This window comes from Cajanus cajan, chromosome 10 (genome assembly GCF_000230855.2).
Source record: "Cajanus cajan strain Asha chromosome 10, NIPB_CcT2T_4, whole genome shotgun sequence".
NCBI classification, from domain to species: Eukaryota; Viridiplantae; Streptophyta; class Magnoliopsida; order Fabales; family Fabaceae; genus Cajanus; species Cajanus cajan.
This window is the reverse complement of record NC_138526.1, coordinates 38,215,202-38,232,444: the sequence shown is the minus strand read 5'-3', so window position 1 is coordinate 38,232,444 and position 17,243 is coordinate 38,215,202. Positions and strand designations below refer to the sequence as shown.

At 28.8% G+C, this 17,243-nt stretch overlaps 1 protein-coding gene across 2 annotated transcripts; it reads left to right on the top strand.

Annotated features, from left to right (window-relative positions):
• Positions 1-699: 699 nt before the first annotated feature.
• Positions 700-8,096, top strand: LOC109805593 (Protein kinase superfamily protein). Of its 2 annotated transcripts, none has more exons than XM_020367742.3 (9): positions 700-854; positions 1,483-2,045; positions 3,027-3,311; positions 3,823-4,140; positions 4,335-4,562; positions 5,040-5,140; positions 5,891-6,005; positions 6,909-7,361; positions 7,567-8,096. In XM_020367742.3, the coding sequence occupies exons 2-9, from the start codon at positions 1,632-1,634 to the stop codon at positions 7,768-7,770; spliced, it is 2,118 nt and encodes a 705-aa protein (XP_020223331.1). In that variant the 5' UTR covers positions 700-854; positions 1,483-1,631; the 3' UTR covers positions 7,771-8,096. The 2 variants fall into 2 exon arrangements, with proteins under 2 accessions (XP_020223331.1, XP_020223333.1); XM_020367744.3 differs by lacking the exon at positions 700-854 and adding an exon at positions 880-1,137.
• Positions 8,097-17,243: the final 9,147 nt, after the last annotated feature.

Sequence of the window (17,243 nt, the reverse complement as noted above, 5' to 3'; positions counted from 1 at the left end):
TTTTTATATTTTAAAATATTTATTTTGATCATTTATTTCTTAAATTTAGATTAATTTAATTCTTTTAAAACAATGGTTGTTTTTAATTTTGAAACATTATTTAAAAAAAAATGATTCAAAATACAATTAAAATTCAAATAAAAAAGTATTGTGAACATGATAAAAATTCCATAAAAATAAGTATAAAAGATAATTGAAAATTAAAAAATTATAATTTCCTTTGGAGGTTCTTTGACATTATAGACAAAAAGTGAGTCTCAATTAAAATTCAATAAATAAAATTTTGAATCATACTTGATTTTAACTATCGATAAAAGTGGACAATAATATTTTATTTAGAATTTTTAATATGTTATCGACTCTTTATTCAATAATTATGGAGTGTGATCACATCTTTACTATTTTATGTATAAAAAAATATTAGCAGCAATTTTGAATTATTGTCAAGAATTGGCCACATTATAAAACTGGTAAAAAAAATGAATTAATCAATTCTACCGTAGTTACACTATTAGAGATGTTTTAAGGGAATATATCTTCGTAAATAAACATAAAATTGAATTAAAAGTTAAAACATATTAACAATATAAACATTTTCACAACATAATTTTTATAATTAATTTATAATTTGTAGATAGAGCAATATCTTTTATGCTTAGAATGCATGGTATGGTACTTAAGATCACCAAACTTTTCAATACTATTCAAGGCGCGTGGATGTGTGTTATGAAGAAGAAGAATGTCCTGATGCGTTGGGCTTTGACACTCTCTCTCTCTTCACACAAAGCTGCTGTGCAGTGCAGGGGACACTCCCTCTTCGCAACATAAATATGCGCCGCGACAACATTAAATATGTAATATATTTTTCCCCAAGTTCTATTTTTTTTTTAATATTATTTATCATTACTAGTATGTTACATAAATAATTGAGTATCTATATATTTTTTTTTACCACGTTAGTCCCATTTCTTCATCTTCCAAACACACTCCACGGTTCTCTCAACCCTGTTTGCCCTAGATCCATGGCTTCCTTCTCCAATCTATGTTTCTCTTCCTGAGTTTCAGTGCTACCCTTTTCCACACTTTCCCTTTGGGTGCTCGGAAAATCATCAGAAGTTGGAAATCCACGTTCACAAGGTTTTTAGGATCTGGCTATTGTTGTAAATTTGCTATCTTTGATATCTGCTGGATTGTAAATTAGCAGGATTTGCACTGAGAAAATTGTTGTGTTGTGCAAGTAACTCTCATTTTCAAGTTATCAGTGTATTTGCTTCAGCTGGGTAGAGTAAAGTAGTGGTTTTTGAGGTTTGATTTGTTGAATTTGAGGGTTTAACTGCTAGTTAAATTGTGCGTATTCTTTGGGTTTTATGGATGGATTATGTGTTTTGTTTGCTGATCTGTTGCAAAATTTGGGTTGAGATGGATACTGGCTTGGTACTGTAGCTAATGTTATGTGTATTTTTTTGTGTGACATTTGGGAAGATTTGTGGCTGAGTTTGATGGTTATGGGTACTGAAGAAGAGGATAGTGGGATAGAAATATAGAATACTGGAAATGCAATTAAAGGGGTGAGTATATTGAGATTGGAGCTTGGTTTTGTGAGAGAAAGGATTGGTTGGTTGGTGTGCATAATGGGTTGCATGTGTTGCAAGCCCTCTGCCATTGAAGATAGTAAGGAGAGTCCACGGGAGCGGTTAACGAGCAAGGCTGTGTCGGAATCGCGTGTATCTAGAGGGACTTCTTCGAGGAGGGTGGAAGCAAATCGGATAAAGGATAGATATGATAACAATGATGGAAGAACTGCATTGATTGATAAGCAAGGGAATGGTTCTGTTAGAGTGCAAGGCGATAGTTTTGATAGGAAAAGGGAGAAAATGGAATATGCTGTTGTTGCTCAACAACATCCAGGGATTGGTAGTGTTCCCAAGGCAATGGAAGGTGAGCAGGTTGCAGCTGGATGGCCCTCATGGCTGGCTGCAGTGGCTGGAGAGGCTATCAAGGGATGGCTGCCACGGCGTGCAGATTCTTTTGAGAAATTGGATAAAGTATGCTTCTTTCGTTTATCTGTCTGCTTAATGACATTGTGGCAATGCTTTGGTTTGATGCAGCTAATTTGCTTTTCCCGTCTTTGCTTTCTTATAGTTTTTGCAATTGTCAGTACAGTATTGATTTGAATGATAAAAACAATTAAATTCATTTTCTTTAATTATGTGATGTTAACAGTTTTTTCCTGATCTTGTTGCCCCCATTTTTCTTTTAGTCGTCTACATTTCCAAAATCTACTCTATGCCTGAGGTGGTAATGTGTAAAAGGAGAAACCAAGGGCCTGTTTAATTTAAGGAAATGTTTTTTGTTTGTATGTTTATATATTATTTATTTATTTATTTATTATTTCCTATATAAATTTTTGAAAACGGAAAAAAAAAAAAGTGAACACAATGTGCCATTTTTTGTAATTAGCTATGAAAAGTGAAAATAGAAATATTTCCTTAAAACTAATCAGGCCCCAAGCATTGTTTTCTCTATCTCCTTTGCGAATTATCGAAAACAGGAAGCAAAGTGAAGATAACTTTGTAATTAGTAATGAAAGTTTTGAACTGTTTTTTTAAAAGCTAACAAACAAACACCCAACTTTCCCCACTACCTTCTTTGGTTTGGAGTATAAAAGTTGCCATGATGCTGAGCTGAATTCTCTTTCCAATCATGTGGTTATCTTTACGATTTCATTATGTATCATTTAACACAAAAATCTGGAATTTTTATAATGATTGAATTTAAATTTGAAATGCTAATGATGTTATGCTTCTTTATGTTACTACCACTTACGTTTGATGGTCACATATTCCCAAATTCATGCCCTAACGTATTTGAGATAAAATTAAGATTGATGGTCACTTACTTGTAGTTTTCACTTTTCAGATATTTTTACAGTTATCTTTCTCCTTGATTTCATGTTACTTCTATGTGAGTACATCTCCTGTATGCTTTTTGGCTATGAATGGTAATTTTTTCTCTGTGATGTGCAGATTGGACAGGGAACTTACAGCAATGTTTATAGAGCTCGTGATCTTGAACAAAGAAAGATTGTTGCTCTGAAAAAAGTTAGGTTTGATAATCTTGAACCTGAAAGTGTTCGCTTCATGGCAAGGGAAATTCATATTCTACGAAGGCTTGATCATCCAAATGTTATAAAACTGGAAGGCTTGGTTACATCAAGGATGTCTTGCAGCTTATACCTTGTTTTTGAGTACATGGAACATGACTTGGCTGGGCTTGCTTCACATCCTGGGCTGAAGTTTACAGAAGCACAGGTAATTTCTGAAGCATCGTATACTTTATTTCTCTTTTCCAGTTTTATTGCAAATGTAACCTACCATGTATTCCAGGGATAATATTACCACCTCTAATTTTTATTTGGTGTTATATTCAACCTAAAGATTTTTTTTTTATCCCGATCAGCTAATAGCTGATACTCCTATTTACTTCCTAAATGAGTTTTTAGAATTTTTTTTTTCTTTTGCCATTGAAAATGAGACTAAAGAAAATGAGACTAAAGAAAATAAGTGTAAGAAACTAAATGTAGCATAAAATTTTCACTGAATACTAACAAAATTAAAGACAAAAAAAGCTACAAGACACACAAGAGAAAGAAAAAGAATCGGCAAGTTTTAATTCTTTCTGAGTTTGAAAAGTGAAGTGTTAACATTTAGAGAGAGAATTTTGATGAAAGACAAAGATAAGCCTAGTAAGAAACAGAATGCTATGTTACAAGACAAATTAAAATAAAATACAGATATTTAATTTCCTATTTGAACTTGGCAGGTTAAGTGTTACATGCAGCAACTTTTACGTGGGCTAGATCACTGCCACAGCTGTGGTGTACTGCACCGTGATATTAAGGGTTCCAACCTTCTGATTGACAACAATGGGATATTGAAAATTGCAGACTTTGGTTTGGCAAGCTTTTTTGATCCCAATCATGCTCAACCACTGACAAGCCGAGTTGTCACTCTTTGGTATAGGCCGCCCGAGCTTTTGCTTGGAGCCACTTATTATGGCACTGCTGTAGATTTATGGAGTACAGGTTGCATTCTTGCTGAGCTGTATGCTGGCAGGCCTATAATGCCTGGGAGAACCGAGGTATGCCAGCTTAGATGATTCAGTTCAAATGTGGAATTTGAGCATTTTCCTTCTTTTCATCTGTTAAAAATAACTATATTGTGAATATTTTTATGTTATTCACAGTATTTTATTCATATTATTTTAAGATGTTATGCATTCATAGGTTGGTTGTATTATAGAATAATTAGAAACTACAATTGTCTGTCTTGTAGGTGGAGCAATTGCATAAAATTTTTAAACTTTGTGGTTCACCTTCTGAGGACTATTGGAGAAAATCAAAGTTGCCTCATGCAACAATATTTAAGCCTCAACAGCCCTATAGGCGTTGTGTTACTGAAACATTCAAGGACTTTCCTGCACCTGCAATAGAATTGATAGAGACCCTTTTGTCCATAGATCCTGCTGATCGTGGAACTTCAGCATCTGCTTTGAATAGTGAGGTGTGAAATTCTTGAGTGTCTTTTATATTATTCATTTTTTTTTCCTTAATGCAAGGCATCTCTATCAACACACTGAGAGTGGATATTCATGTTGGTGTTGGGAAAACCATCGGTTTAACTTATTTTCCAAACTTATGTTGTGGGTTCCACTAAAAGTTGCATACAGAAAATGTTGTTGTGCCATCTCTGTGCATATACGCATATCCTATGAATAAATTCCTGCCCCTGTATCATCTCTTACTCTTTATCTTGTGTTTTACTGTATGTTTACGCTGCTATTGTCTCTAAAACCTTAATATGGTAGAGAATTAATATTTATAACAGAAAATTGATTTGTTTATCAATTATTGGTTGATATTTATTCAGTATCCTTCCTCAACTAAAGTTTTGCCATGCATTTATGGTAGTAGAATAATGTTTTCAAACTTCAGTATGCATTGCTCTTGACTCTCTCCTGCTGGTTTACTTGTAATTTAGTTCTTCTCAACAAAGCCTCTACCTTGTGATCCATCAAGTTTGCCAAAGTATCCTCCTAGCAAAGAATTTGATGCCAAAGTGCGGGATGAAGAAGCTAGAAGGTATGTTCAATTTTTGCGTGGAATTCTAGTTGTTTATATACAGTACTTCCAAATGTATTTAAAAAAAATTCACTTTTGAAAGGTGCCTCTGTGTGTAGGTTTCAATTTTTTTAAAGTCATCTAATCAAGAGAAATGATATATGTACAACAAATTGTTAAATTAAGAGAGAGAGAGATAAGTTTAATATGTAATTAATAATGTGATAGAAAGATATAGACACAAAAATGATATACAAATTGTTATATGAGTTGTTGTAAGTGTATCATTACTCTCTAATTAAATAATCCATGTGATTGTTGTTGCATCTCTTTTGTCCAGAATTTTGGTTTTCTTTTCAAAATGCAATGATTAACTTTGGCAAAATGGAAAAGAGTAATCTTCTAGTATCTGTTTAGAGTAAACCTTTGACACACAACCTGCCCCCTTGCAAGTTTGCATCCATTTTGTTGTTTTCCTTTTTAAAATACTTCCATTCATGGCACATATAGTGTGGCTGCCCCAAGACAGTAAAAGTTACATACAGCAGAGGATAATATATTTTTTAGGTTTCTTATGATTCTTGATATGGTGTATACAGAAGTTATCAATTAGTTAAGCTGAAGTATATCTTGTTCTTAAAATCAGACTGATGCTTATGAGTTCTATTGTATCACGTGGGTTCTTTTATCCATTGTCCTTGAGTGCTTCTTTGTAAAGGCAAATATCAGAATTTTGCTTATGGTTTTGGATTTTGGTTATGATGTTTGCAGACAAGGAGCAGCAGGAAGCAAGGGCCAGAGACATGATCTTGAGAGAAGAGGTGCAAGAGAATCACGAGCGGTTCCTGCACCTGATGCCAATGCTGAACTGGCCTTGTCAATGCAGGTATACTTATTGTTACCATCTAGGCCATGGAGATTTGTTATTGCCCTTTATGTATGATATTGTTCCTTTTGCTGAGATCAGTTAATCTTTAAATTACATGGATATCTTCTTCAAAATAAACTTTTTCTTGATGCTTCCAATTTAATTTGTGTGGCATTTTGGAGAAACTATGAAAGATTTAACCCACAAAGTGGACTGCATTTTAGAAGTTGAACTGACAAAAAATCTCCCTTCGGTCCTTTATGTAAGAAACAAATAACTAACTTATAAAAACCAATAAAAGTAGTTAAGGTAGTTAATTTTCATTAATAATGTCATAGAATTAAATTTTATTCCAAAAAATCCTTTGAATTGATTGGTTTAAATAGTGTCGACACTACTTAATTCAAGAGATGTGTTTTTTCTACCAATGAGTGTAACTTCTATTGTTAATAGATCAATAAATGCATCCATTTGCATGAGGGCATAAAAAGAAATTAGCAATTAATACATCTTAAAGTAGATACTTGTTTTTTTTTATAATTAGGACTAAGATATACCCATTTGTTTCTTATATAAAGGACTGAAGGAAGTAAAATAAAAGAGATTAAAGTTTTCTTAGGCATTTTTAAATTTATTTGTAAAGGAAATGTCTTTGAAGCAGCTCTTACTATCTCACAACTTGCTAAATCTGGAATAGTGATCACTGAACAAGATGAAAACTATACTCTTGTATCATGTCCTTGAAATTTGTTTTGGCTTTTCTCTTTTGCTGAATATTTATATTATTTTCCTGATGATTGCTGAATTTTTGTCATATTCCCTTTTGGAATACCTTTATCTTCTTTTCATTCTGTGTTTCCATTCATTTAGATAACATTTTTTTTTCTTTTAGTTGAAAGCATAAATAACCTTTTTTTGCAGAAGAGACAAGGGCAGGCTAATTCTCAGAGCAGGAGTGAGAAGTTTAACCCTCATGCTGAAGAAGTTGCCTCTGGATTTCCTATTGATCCCCCTAGACCATCACAAGCTGCAGGAGTCATTGCGGATCCCCCGGTTCATCAACATAAAAGAGCCTCCCATTCAGGTCCATTGACTCACCGTGCTGCGTGGGCTAAAGCTGGCAAGAACCAGGACGATGCTCCAAAGATTTCAATGGGGGGTGACTTATCAACAGTTTCAGGCTTAGTTGCAGCAAGGAGGAGTATGCTGTCGGACGATCGCAGAGAAAGGTCTGGATCATCACAACCAGAGGCCCCAAAACTAATAAGCAGGTTCCCAGGATCCTTCAAGGAGGCCTCTGAGCAGGATCAGAAGCATCATGCACATGGTTCTCAAAAGGAAGAAGGGAGAGGCAGCAACAAAGACTCAAATCTTGTAAGTAGTTGCACACTTCTTCGTTTCCTTCCTTCCCTATCTTGATATGCATACCTTGGTTTAGTTTTGTTTAAATGTTTTGCTTGCTTTGGTCTTTAATCGAGTCAAATAACATCGTGTGATCTATGTGGCCGATCTTACTTGGTTGACAAGGCTTTGTTGTTGTTTTGCTTGCTTACTCTATAACATTTTCGCAATCCTGCAGGTTGGTTATGGGTCCAAGGGTCATAAAATCCATTATTCTGGTCCTTTGCTAGTTCCATCAAGCAACATGGATCAGATGTTGAAGGACCACGACCGCCATATCCAAGAGGCGGTTCGAAGAGCTCGATTGGACAAGGCAAAGATGAGAAGACTCCAAGCTGAGGGGAGCCAGATAACCAATTCATTATTTGTTTCTGGTCGTTGAGTTGTAGAACCTGATTCTGCAAAGCATGATTAAGAATATTTGATTCTTTTTTGCCTGTACAGGGAGTTAGTATCCCTCTGTGGCCATTTTAGCTAACTCTATAGCTCAGAAATCTTCCCTCCACTTTCTCGCATCACATGTATTCTTCTTCCACTTACAGCTGCAATTTCTAATATATGGCCATTCTTGCAAAGCTTATCAACCTTAAGCTGTATTAGAATACTGGGGGACCTTGTCTTCCTTATGTTTAACTTATGATAGAGTAATTATAATCATTACTCGGAAGATGGTTGTATGTATATAATATGTTCATTCTCTTTTTGTCACTTGTCTCATCACTACTGATATATCACTTTGGTACATGGTTTCATATGGCCATTTGTGATGTGGTATACTAGTCTCTCCTTGCTTCCTTACTATTTTAGAATATAGAATAAAAATAACTCAAAATTCCTATACTTTCGGGTGTGAAAAAGAGATTTTAAGAGATTTTTATGAAATTTCTGGAAAAATGACTACTATATTGAAAAAGAGGAATGACAAATGGCATAAAAAGGTGTATGCAAAAACTAAGCACTTTACCCAACAAGGCCTAAACTGCCGCATACCAATGGCAGTAACATTTTTTAATATATTTATTATTATATTATTTTTATTAGTTAAAATTCAAAAAATATAAACGAGAATTATATATATTTGTGATTTTTAATAATTTTTTGTCAATAATTTTACTATTCTTATTTTTTTAGTTCGTTTTAATAGTTTTTTTTTGTGTGTGATAAGAATTTATTGATTAAATGTTTAATTGAATTTCCTTGAACACTAATTATTTGAGGAAGGATGTGGGACTAAAGATCCAAACTGAGTGGCTATGCCTATTAGACAGTCATGATCTTAAACACTATACTGGTTACTACTATTCTCAAGACTCAAATTCCTCCAAGTTCAAATCGTTTTCTTTGTTAGGCCTAATATAACATTGCATTAGGCCTATTGGTAGATTATACAACTGGGCTTAAATGATATATAGGTCGCATTTGTTTGATTAAAATTAAGTCTTGACCTATATATGTGTATATATATATATATATATATATGATACCGGTACAATTTTTACTAAGTGTTACACCACTCAATAACTTTATATTAAATGTGAATTTTGAAAATCTAACTGTTATATTGAAAGTTCATATCTCTTAGATCATATATATCAAATTTTGTTAAAATTGAACAACAACTTGAAGGTAATCAAAGTGTTTATATTTTAGTATATTTTGAAATGTATATATTACGTCAATTTTGTTTTATGAGAATGAAGTATCAAATCATCTTAGCTTAGTATAAAATTTGATATATATGATCTAAGAGATATGAACTTTCAATCTAACGGTTGATTTTCAAAATTCACATTTAATATAAAGTTATTGAGCAGTATAACACTTAGTAAAAGTTACACCAGTGTCGTTTGAACCCTCCTCTTATATGTAACATTTCCTGTAATGTAATTTTTATTAATAATTTTATAATATATTTTTATTTTAAAAATTTTGACAAAATTTTTATTTAAATTTCAAATATTGTATTATTAGTAATTAATATTATTAGTATCAATAACTATTAATTAATAAAACTTAAATGTAGTATTTATTAGTTATTATTACTATTAATTTATTTGAATTTTAAATTTAATAGCTATTAATTAATATATATTTTTTAATTTGTTTGGTTAATTTGCTAATAAGTTTTACATTTTCATATATTTGTTTAGTTGTAATAATTATTCATCAACTTATTTTATGATAACATTTATATGTTAAAAAGTTTTTGGAGATCAAATATCCTATAGAAGTTGTTCCCTTTATATTATTCATGTAACAATTTATTTTATAACTTCTTTCCTTTTATTATTAATTAATAAATATAAATATAATGATGTCATATTATTTGAGCCATTAAAACTTTTGTCTAACATCAACGACTTTTATGAATGAGTTTAAAGTTTATTACCAGAGACATGGTTACAATGATTATAGTCTCACTTTACCAAGAAAAACCCATGAAAATTTCAAACAAATTAATTTACAATAGTAACACAATGAGAATAACCACTCAATACATGCAAGAGATAAAAGAGAACTCCTTATGCAAGGATTGAAGGTGAATCTCACTATCCAACAATTAACCTATACCTTGGAGCGACATTCTCACTCTCCCCTTACTTTGACACTAAAGTCAGAGTTTGGGTTTCTGAACTCCTCTCCAACAACCTCCAACTCTCCTCTTTCTCCGAATCATAAGATACCCGATTAGATTTTTGTAAATAGAAGCAATCCTATCTATTGACGCATTTAAATAATATGTTAATCCTATTTTTTGTATAGTCTGTTAATAAAAACCTAACCTAATTACCTTAATTTGAATTTGAATTTATAAAGATAATTAACTACTAATATTTTATCTAAACACTCAGAATATATTATCCCCAATTAATTACTCCTTGTTATTTTAAAAGATAAATAACTCAATTATTTATTTTTTTTATAACAACTCTCATTTTTTTAAAATTACTCCAAATTAATTAATTAAAATATTTATTAATTTATTCATGAAAAAAAATGTTACAAATGTAATAATTATAGAAAAAAATATAAAATTAATTCTTTTTCACATGTCATGAGTGTCACTATAATCCATAGTGACATTGATAAAAATAGTTGCAAAGGTATAAATAGTTTCAAAATAATCATATTTACACAATTTGTTTTAAAAAGTGATCCACAATGATTAAAAAATATCCAAGTTTAAAAAAAAATTGATAGCGTAAAGTCTTATGGTATTAATCAACTAGATATTGTTATTTTTTTTTTATATACAAGACTCATTACTTTTTTTTTTTTGTAAAATAGGGGGCTAAAGCCCGATCAAATAATCATTAAATTGAAAGGAAAGCAGAATTATCTGCTAATAACAAGTGATAAATAAAAGATGGAAGAGACTCGTAAACAAAAAAGTCCTCCTCTAAAACTATCATGCATTTAACAAGAATGTCCGCAACTAAATTAACTTCTCTTAGAATATGGTAACATGAAAACAAGGAGAATTGATTACTCAGCTCTCTTATCTCTTGAACAAGGCAAAAATATGGGTGAGAACCAAATAAACCTTCATTAACAAGCCTCACTGCAGTGGAAGAATCCGACTCAATTATCACCTGACGACCCAAATTTCTATTAACTAGAATGCGCAATCCATGTAGAATGGCCCATAGCTCCGATTTAAGGATGGAGCACAATCCCATCACTCCCCCACACGAGGCCATATTCTCTCTAGACACAATCCCATCACTCCCCCACACAAGGCCATATTCTCTCTAGACACAATCCTATCACAATTTATTAAGATTAAGAAAATCAATTAATTTAGTTGATAACAATAAATTTATTATATATATATATATATATATATATATATTTTTTTTTTTTTCTGAAATCACTTTTGTATTACTTCTCTTTTTTAATTAATACTCATATATCTTCTATTTTAGAATGTATATCCTATACTATTTTTCTCTCCTAATTAATATTCATTTTTTCTTAACCAATTAGAATCACAATCTTTAAAGAATTTATAATTAATATATTTTATTAAATTAAGAAAATACACTTTAATTAAAAATATTTTAATCTAAAAGTAATTAATATATGAGATAATATGAATTGAGTTTGATATAAAAGAACAAACAATTATTTTAAGTTAGATATTATAAATAGGAATGAAAGTAATATTATTAATATGACTTTTCACTTATTTATAATAAAAGTCATTAACTTATCATAAATGATAATTTGTGATCGAATATGATAACAATTTACATTATGAGTGCCTCACTTATTTTCTCTTTATAAATTAATAAGTGGTGTTATGAATTTTTCATTTTTATTATTCATGGACATAGTTCACTTAGTGTGTCAAAATTGGTAACTAATGACTAATCTAAACACATGATTATATTATTAAATTATATGATTTACTTTTTAGAAAATAGATGAATGCTAAATCCACTTATCTCTAATAATGACATTTTTTTTACGAACAATTAACTTTTAATAAATGTAAAAATTGAAAGCCTATTAATTAATTTTTTGTAAAAAAAAACTTAAAATGAAAATTTGATATTTTTTAATAAAAAATATTTAAATTAGAATAAGACATAATCTCGTATAAAACTAAAGTCAGCCACCAATTTTATTGAGAATTTTCAATAAAATTATGATCGTTTATCTTATTGTTTGTCTTATCCTTAAGACAAATTTCTATGAAAAAAATATAAAATATAAGAGAATTTAAATTTAATTTAATTTTTTTTATAAAGGTTAAAACTGAATTTTTAGATAGTTTAAGAGACCAACATATTTTATCTCATATTTTTATTAATTCAGACGATGGAACACATTAAACAAACTGTGAATATATATAATTATTTGTCAAAATATCAGTATCCACGTATATGACAGTTCTTCGCAAACATATATGTTATTTAAGTTCGTAGAAAAATCGATGAACAAATAAATGTTTATTTTTTGTGTGGAGTAAATTAAATAAGTTTACCGAAACGCGTTAATAAGAGGTTCAATACTTTTGTTTTTATTTGAACTGAATTCTCATATTAAGAATAATGTGTTGATTAGAAATATTATTTTATTTTTATAAAAGTTGACATAGGAAAAAAAGTTATACATCTTTATAAAAAAAATTGGGTTTCATATGTTTTTAGTTCTTCAACTTTTTAAAATTATATATATATATATATATATTTTTAATTAATTTTTAATCCTTTATTAATTTTCTGTTACATAAAATAATTCTTAGCGTCATATCTCTTGTTTTAAATAATGATACTTGCCAATAAATTATGATTAATTTGATTATTGATGTTTATGTGGTTATATAATAGACATGTAATTTTTCTATTTGTTCATGATGAAATATATATTTTTTTTAAATAAGACATTTTTAAAAAAAATCTTTGTCCGTATAACTATAATCGAATAATAAAATTACTTTTGTTATGTGATTTGATATCTACTAAGTAATTTTCTAAATATTAATAAATTGAGTCATTTATGATTTATCAGAATAAATTATTATTTAACATAGAAGACTTTAATCTTAAGAACTAATTAATGTCACAAAAATTAATGAAAGATTAAAAAGTTGACATAAAAAATAGAAAAATTAAGGAATTAAAAATTTATTTTAAAAAAATAAACTTAATCTGATAATGTGGTTATGTCAAGTCAATATATAATGTTGAAAATTAAGAGACACTATTCACTTGTATGATCGTGGAAAATGTGTGCCCTAACACGTGTTTATGGTCTTGGTTGTGACCCACAACACAATAAATTAATCAACTTTCTGCAAAGGCAGACATGAACATTGGAAGAACATCACACCATGCAATGCATGGCATTCTTTTCAAATTGATTATTTTATTTTGATTGCTACCAAATTGTCTGTCTCTCTTTAGTTTATTCTTTGTGGACCTTTGGTGGCAATGAACGTGTTTCTTCCCAAACACATATAGCAATAGCTATCATGCTCATTAAATACTTTCAACTGAAAATTCTCGTGTATAGAATTTAATTGTGTATTTTACATTATCAATCAATTATAAATGCATGATAAGTATTTTTTTTAAGTTATTAAATTTATTATATATATTAATTTTTATTGGACCACAATTAATGTAAAAGGAATTTACATGAATTATGCATATATTATATTTTTTATAAAAGAAGTATTCGTTTATTTTAGGAGTAGGTCTATCTAAATTTATTTCATTTAATAATTTATGTTTTACATCAAATTTTATCGATTTTACTGTTGAATTTAAAGTTCTTAATGTATGAATCAAGTTTACAAATTTTTAAAAAAATTAAAAATTATTTGATATTTCGTTTCATTAATTCAAATTAACGTATAAAATATTTTTTAAAAAATTTCAAATTAATAAAATATAGTATCAAATGATTTTCATTTTTTTTATAAATTTTTGTAGACTTAGATTTATGCATTAAGAACTTTAAATTTAATTGTTTTTGATATAAAACATGAGTTATTAAATGAAATAAGTCTGGGTAAATTTACTTCTGAAGTAAACAAATCTCTCCTTTTTTATATTAATAATATTGTATAAACACATGTAAAAAAAGTTAGTAATTTATAAATATTTTTCCTCTTTTAACTCAATGAGACACTTACTAACATACTTAGAGTCTATTTGATATAAATTATACGTGGTTTTGAGAGCTTAATTTTTTATTGATTTTTTTTTTAATTTTAAATAGAAAAACTCTCAAAAAGTCTTCTTAATATAGTATTTAAACAAATTTTTAAGTAAAAGAAGTTAATAATCACTCTCTAATCATCTTTAATATTCTTCAACATGACCCTCTAACATGTCATTAACTCTTAAATCAATAGTACTAGGGAGTGTGACAACCCATATCTATCATTTTAGTAAAAAAAAATAAACAATCCATTATATCTCTTTTAAGTGGGTTCAAACATGTCACATCAATTTTAAGTAATTCATTTAATTTTCACACTAATGCAAGTTCTTATGAAAAATTGTTTAATTCAAATAAATTTTTCTCTCACGAAGGATTGGTGGGATTGACTACATGTGCCTTGGTGATGAAGATGGACAATTTGCTATGGAAAGAACAAATTGCAATAATGTTTATATGACAGTTTAGGAAGGGAAAGTGTTAGCTATTTCTCATGTTATTTTATGGTCAATTGATATATAGGAGCTGTAGGCATTTCAGAATGCATATTAGGGGTGCTAATTTTGTATCATAATATCACATTACAATATGTTAAAAGATAACCTAATTGGTGGCTCACAACTTAGCTAAAAATTCTAATTCTTTTGATGATTTATATATTTTTCACGTTATTTCACAATATATTCAAAAGATTATTGAAATGGAAAAGATATGATTTTATGATTGTAAAGAAAAACAAAACTCAAATAAATTTTCTTTCTTTTTAATATCTTATATTTTACCTCATACATGGACATACACATGTAAATGTTTAACAACTCAAAAGGAACAATTACTTATATAAATAAGTCTGTTTAATTTTAAGCAACTGATCAAAATCATGTGTCACACATTAAAATAATATTTTATTATTAAATAACTAATAAGTATATGAGTTTATCATCCTTACACTGTCAGTGTAAAGTTTTTCACACTAACAACCAATCATATCTTTTAAAGTTACTTATTTTATTATTATTTCATTAAATAAGCAACTGACATGTCACTATTAAAATATATGATTGATTGTCAGTGTAAAAAAACTTTACACTGACAATGTATAGATAATTAACTCTAAGTATATATGATTAGAAATGCTCTTATATTTCCAGTAACTTTATATAAAATATGATTTTTTTAGTTAATAATTGAATTATAATTATACTCCACTTCTATATTTTTTTTGGGAAATAATATAAAAACTGAATCCAAAAAGAAAATAATTAAATGATTCTTATTTTAATATATATTTCAAAGTGTATATTATATTAATTATGTATCAATGAGATACAAATTAATTTTATATACTGTACACGTGTATCATTACCCATTTTATATTAGTTTAAATTTTTTAGATACATTTGATCCATTGAAAAATTTAGAATTAAAATTATTTAATATAGGAACATTAGTAATATTTTATAAATAAAAATTACAATAATACTTGGTAAAGTTCAAACTCAGAATCAATCTTATGAATATTACTCCAAAGTTTAGGGTTCGGTAAATATTATAAAAGTGAATGTAACTTGTATTTCAGTTTATAATCCTAAATTATCAATAGTTTAAAGAAATACAATGGTGAAGTAGTCGACTTAGGTTAGGTATAGTGATTTTCTTTTTAAGACTTGAAGGGTTAATATCAAATTTTGCTGGGATCAATTGTTACTCATCTTATGATCAAATTTAATATCATAATCCATTAAGTTTGGAATTATTCTGCAGGTTCATATAACCCTCACAACAATATGGATAAGGTATTGGTCTTGTGAATCCAGAATTGTTGCCGGAATTGTGTTTCTTCTGTTCCAAACAGGTTGAATACTATTGGCCAAGACATGCATGTGCGGTAAAAAAGCAAGATATAGGAGCCACATTTTTGGGACACTTTGGTCCTCCCAACCCACCCAATTAACTTGAGTTTAATTTCACTGTTCATGTAAAAGGATGGAAGGTGGAGAGAGAGAGATATGAACAAAACAACAAAGCAATGAGACCAGACAGATGCATTATTTAGGGCTTACATAGGTTCTGCTGTCTGTTACTTAAAATCTCACACTTCTCAAATCTAATGTTTGATTTGAATAGTATTACATGCAGTGGAGGGTATATTTGATTCATACCCACAAAACAGTTGGTTTGAGTATATATATATATATATTATCATATTACGGATATTTTTCAATTTATTTAAAAGTATATTGTTTAATCATTATGTCAATCCATGACTTTATCTTAAATATGTATTTTTTTTATCACATAATGCAAACTTGATAGGATTAAAACTGATTGAATTTTGAAATACATGTCGTACAAAATAAAAGGATAACGAAATCACCAAATTAATAAGAACAACCAGAAACAGAATGATTCAACGTATAGAGAAAAGAGGAAAAGGTAGCGGACTCAAACAAAGTTGAGAGGCCATATCCAATGACTTCTTTTTTACGTGGGAAACTAAACCACAAATTCTTGGATTGAACATACAATGAAAACAAATTAAAATGATTCAATTTCGTCACGTAATTTAAGAAACTATTAGCTTATTCAATATTTTTCTTGTTGAACTTAACGTTTGTTATTTATTAAGACATTTTTCTTATGTTAAATTATAATATTTTATAATAGTAGGGACAATAATCAATCAACTCGTTAATTTGGATAATATTAGACTTGATCCTCTTAAAAGAGGTTTTAAATTTAAGTGTTTTATATGAAAAAAATGTGGTTAGAAAGAATACTAAAGCTAACTAGTCAAGTTCTTAACAAAAATTGATGAAAGTTTAGGATTACAAAGTTTATAGATACAAGTGATTTTAAAAACTATTAATTGATGAGAGCACAAAGTCAATGCTTATAAAAGTGTTTCCTAAGGAGACATTTTTATTCGATTGTTTTTAGGGATTTAGTTTTCAATCTCTCATCTCTTTTAACTTTTTTTTTAGTTTTATATTGAAATTCAATATTTTTAGAAAAATTATCAATAGTTAAAAAATATCCATGTAAATGTATTATCATATAAATTATTTATTAAAATATATTTTTTATGTTCAAAACTATTTATTTATTATGAAATTTAATTATAGTATTATATATACACATATACAAAAATACATACACTCATATATATATTGAAGATCT

Bases quoted from the DNA above. Each gene is read 5' to 3' on its own strand.
- LOC109805593 (XM_020367742.3), top strand. From the start codon at position 1,632: ATGGGTTGCATGTGTTGCAAGCCCTCTGCCATTGAAGATAGTAAGGAG. The intron at 2,046-3,026 runs GTATGCTTCTTT...TGTGATGTGCAG, and splicing joins CTTTTGAGAAATTGGATAAA to ATTGGACAGGGAACTTACAG. The intron at 7,362-7,566 runs GTAAGTAGTTGC...GCAATCCTGCAG, and splicing joins GCAACAAAGACTCAAATCTT to GTTGGTTATGGGTCCAAGGG.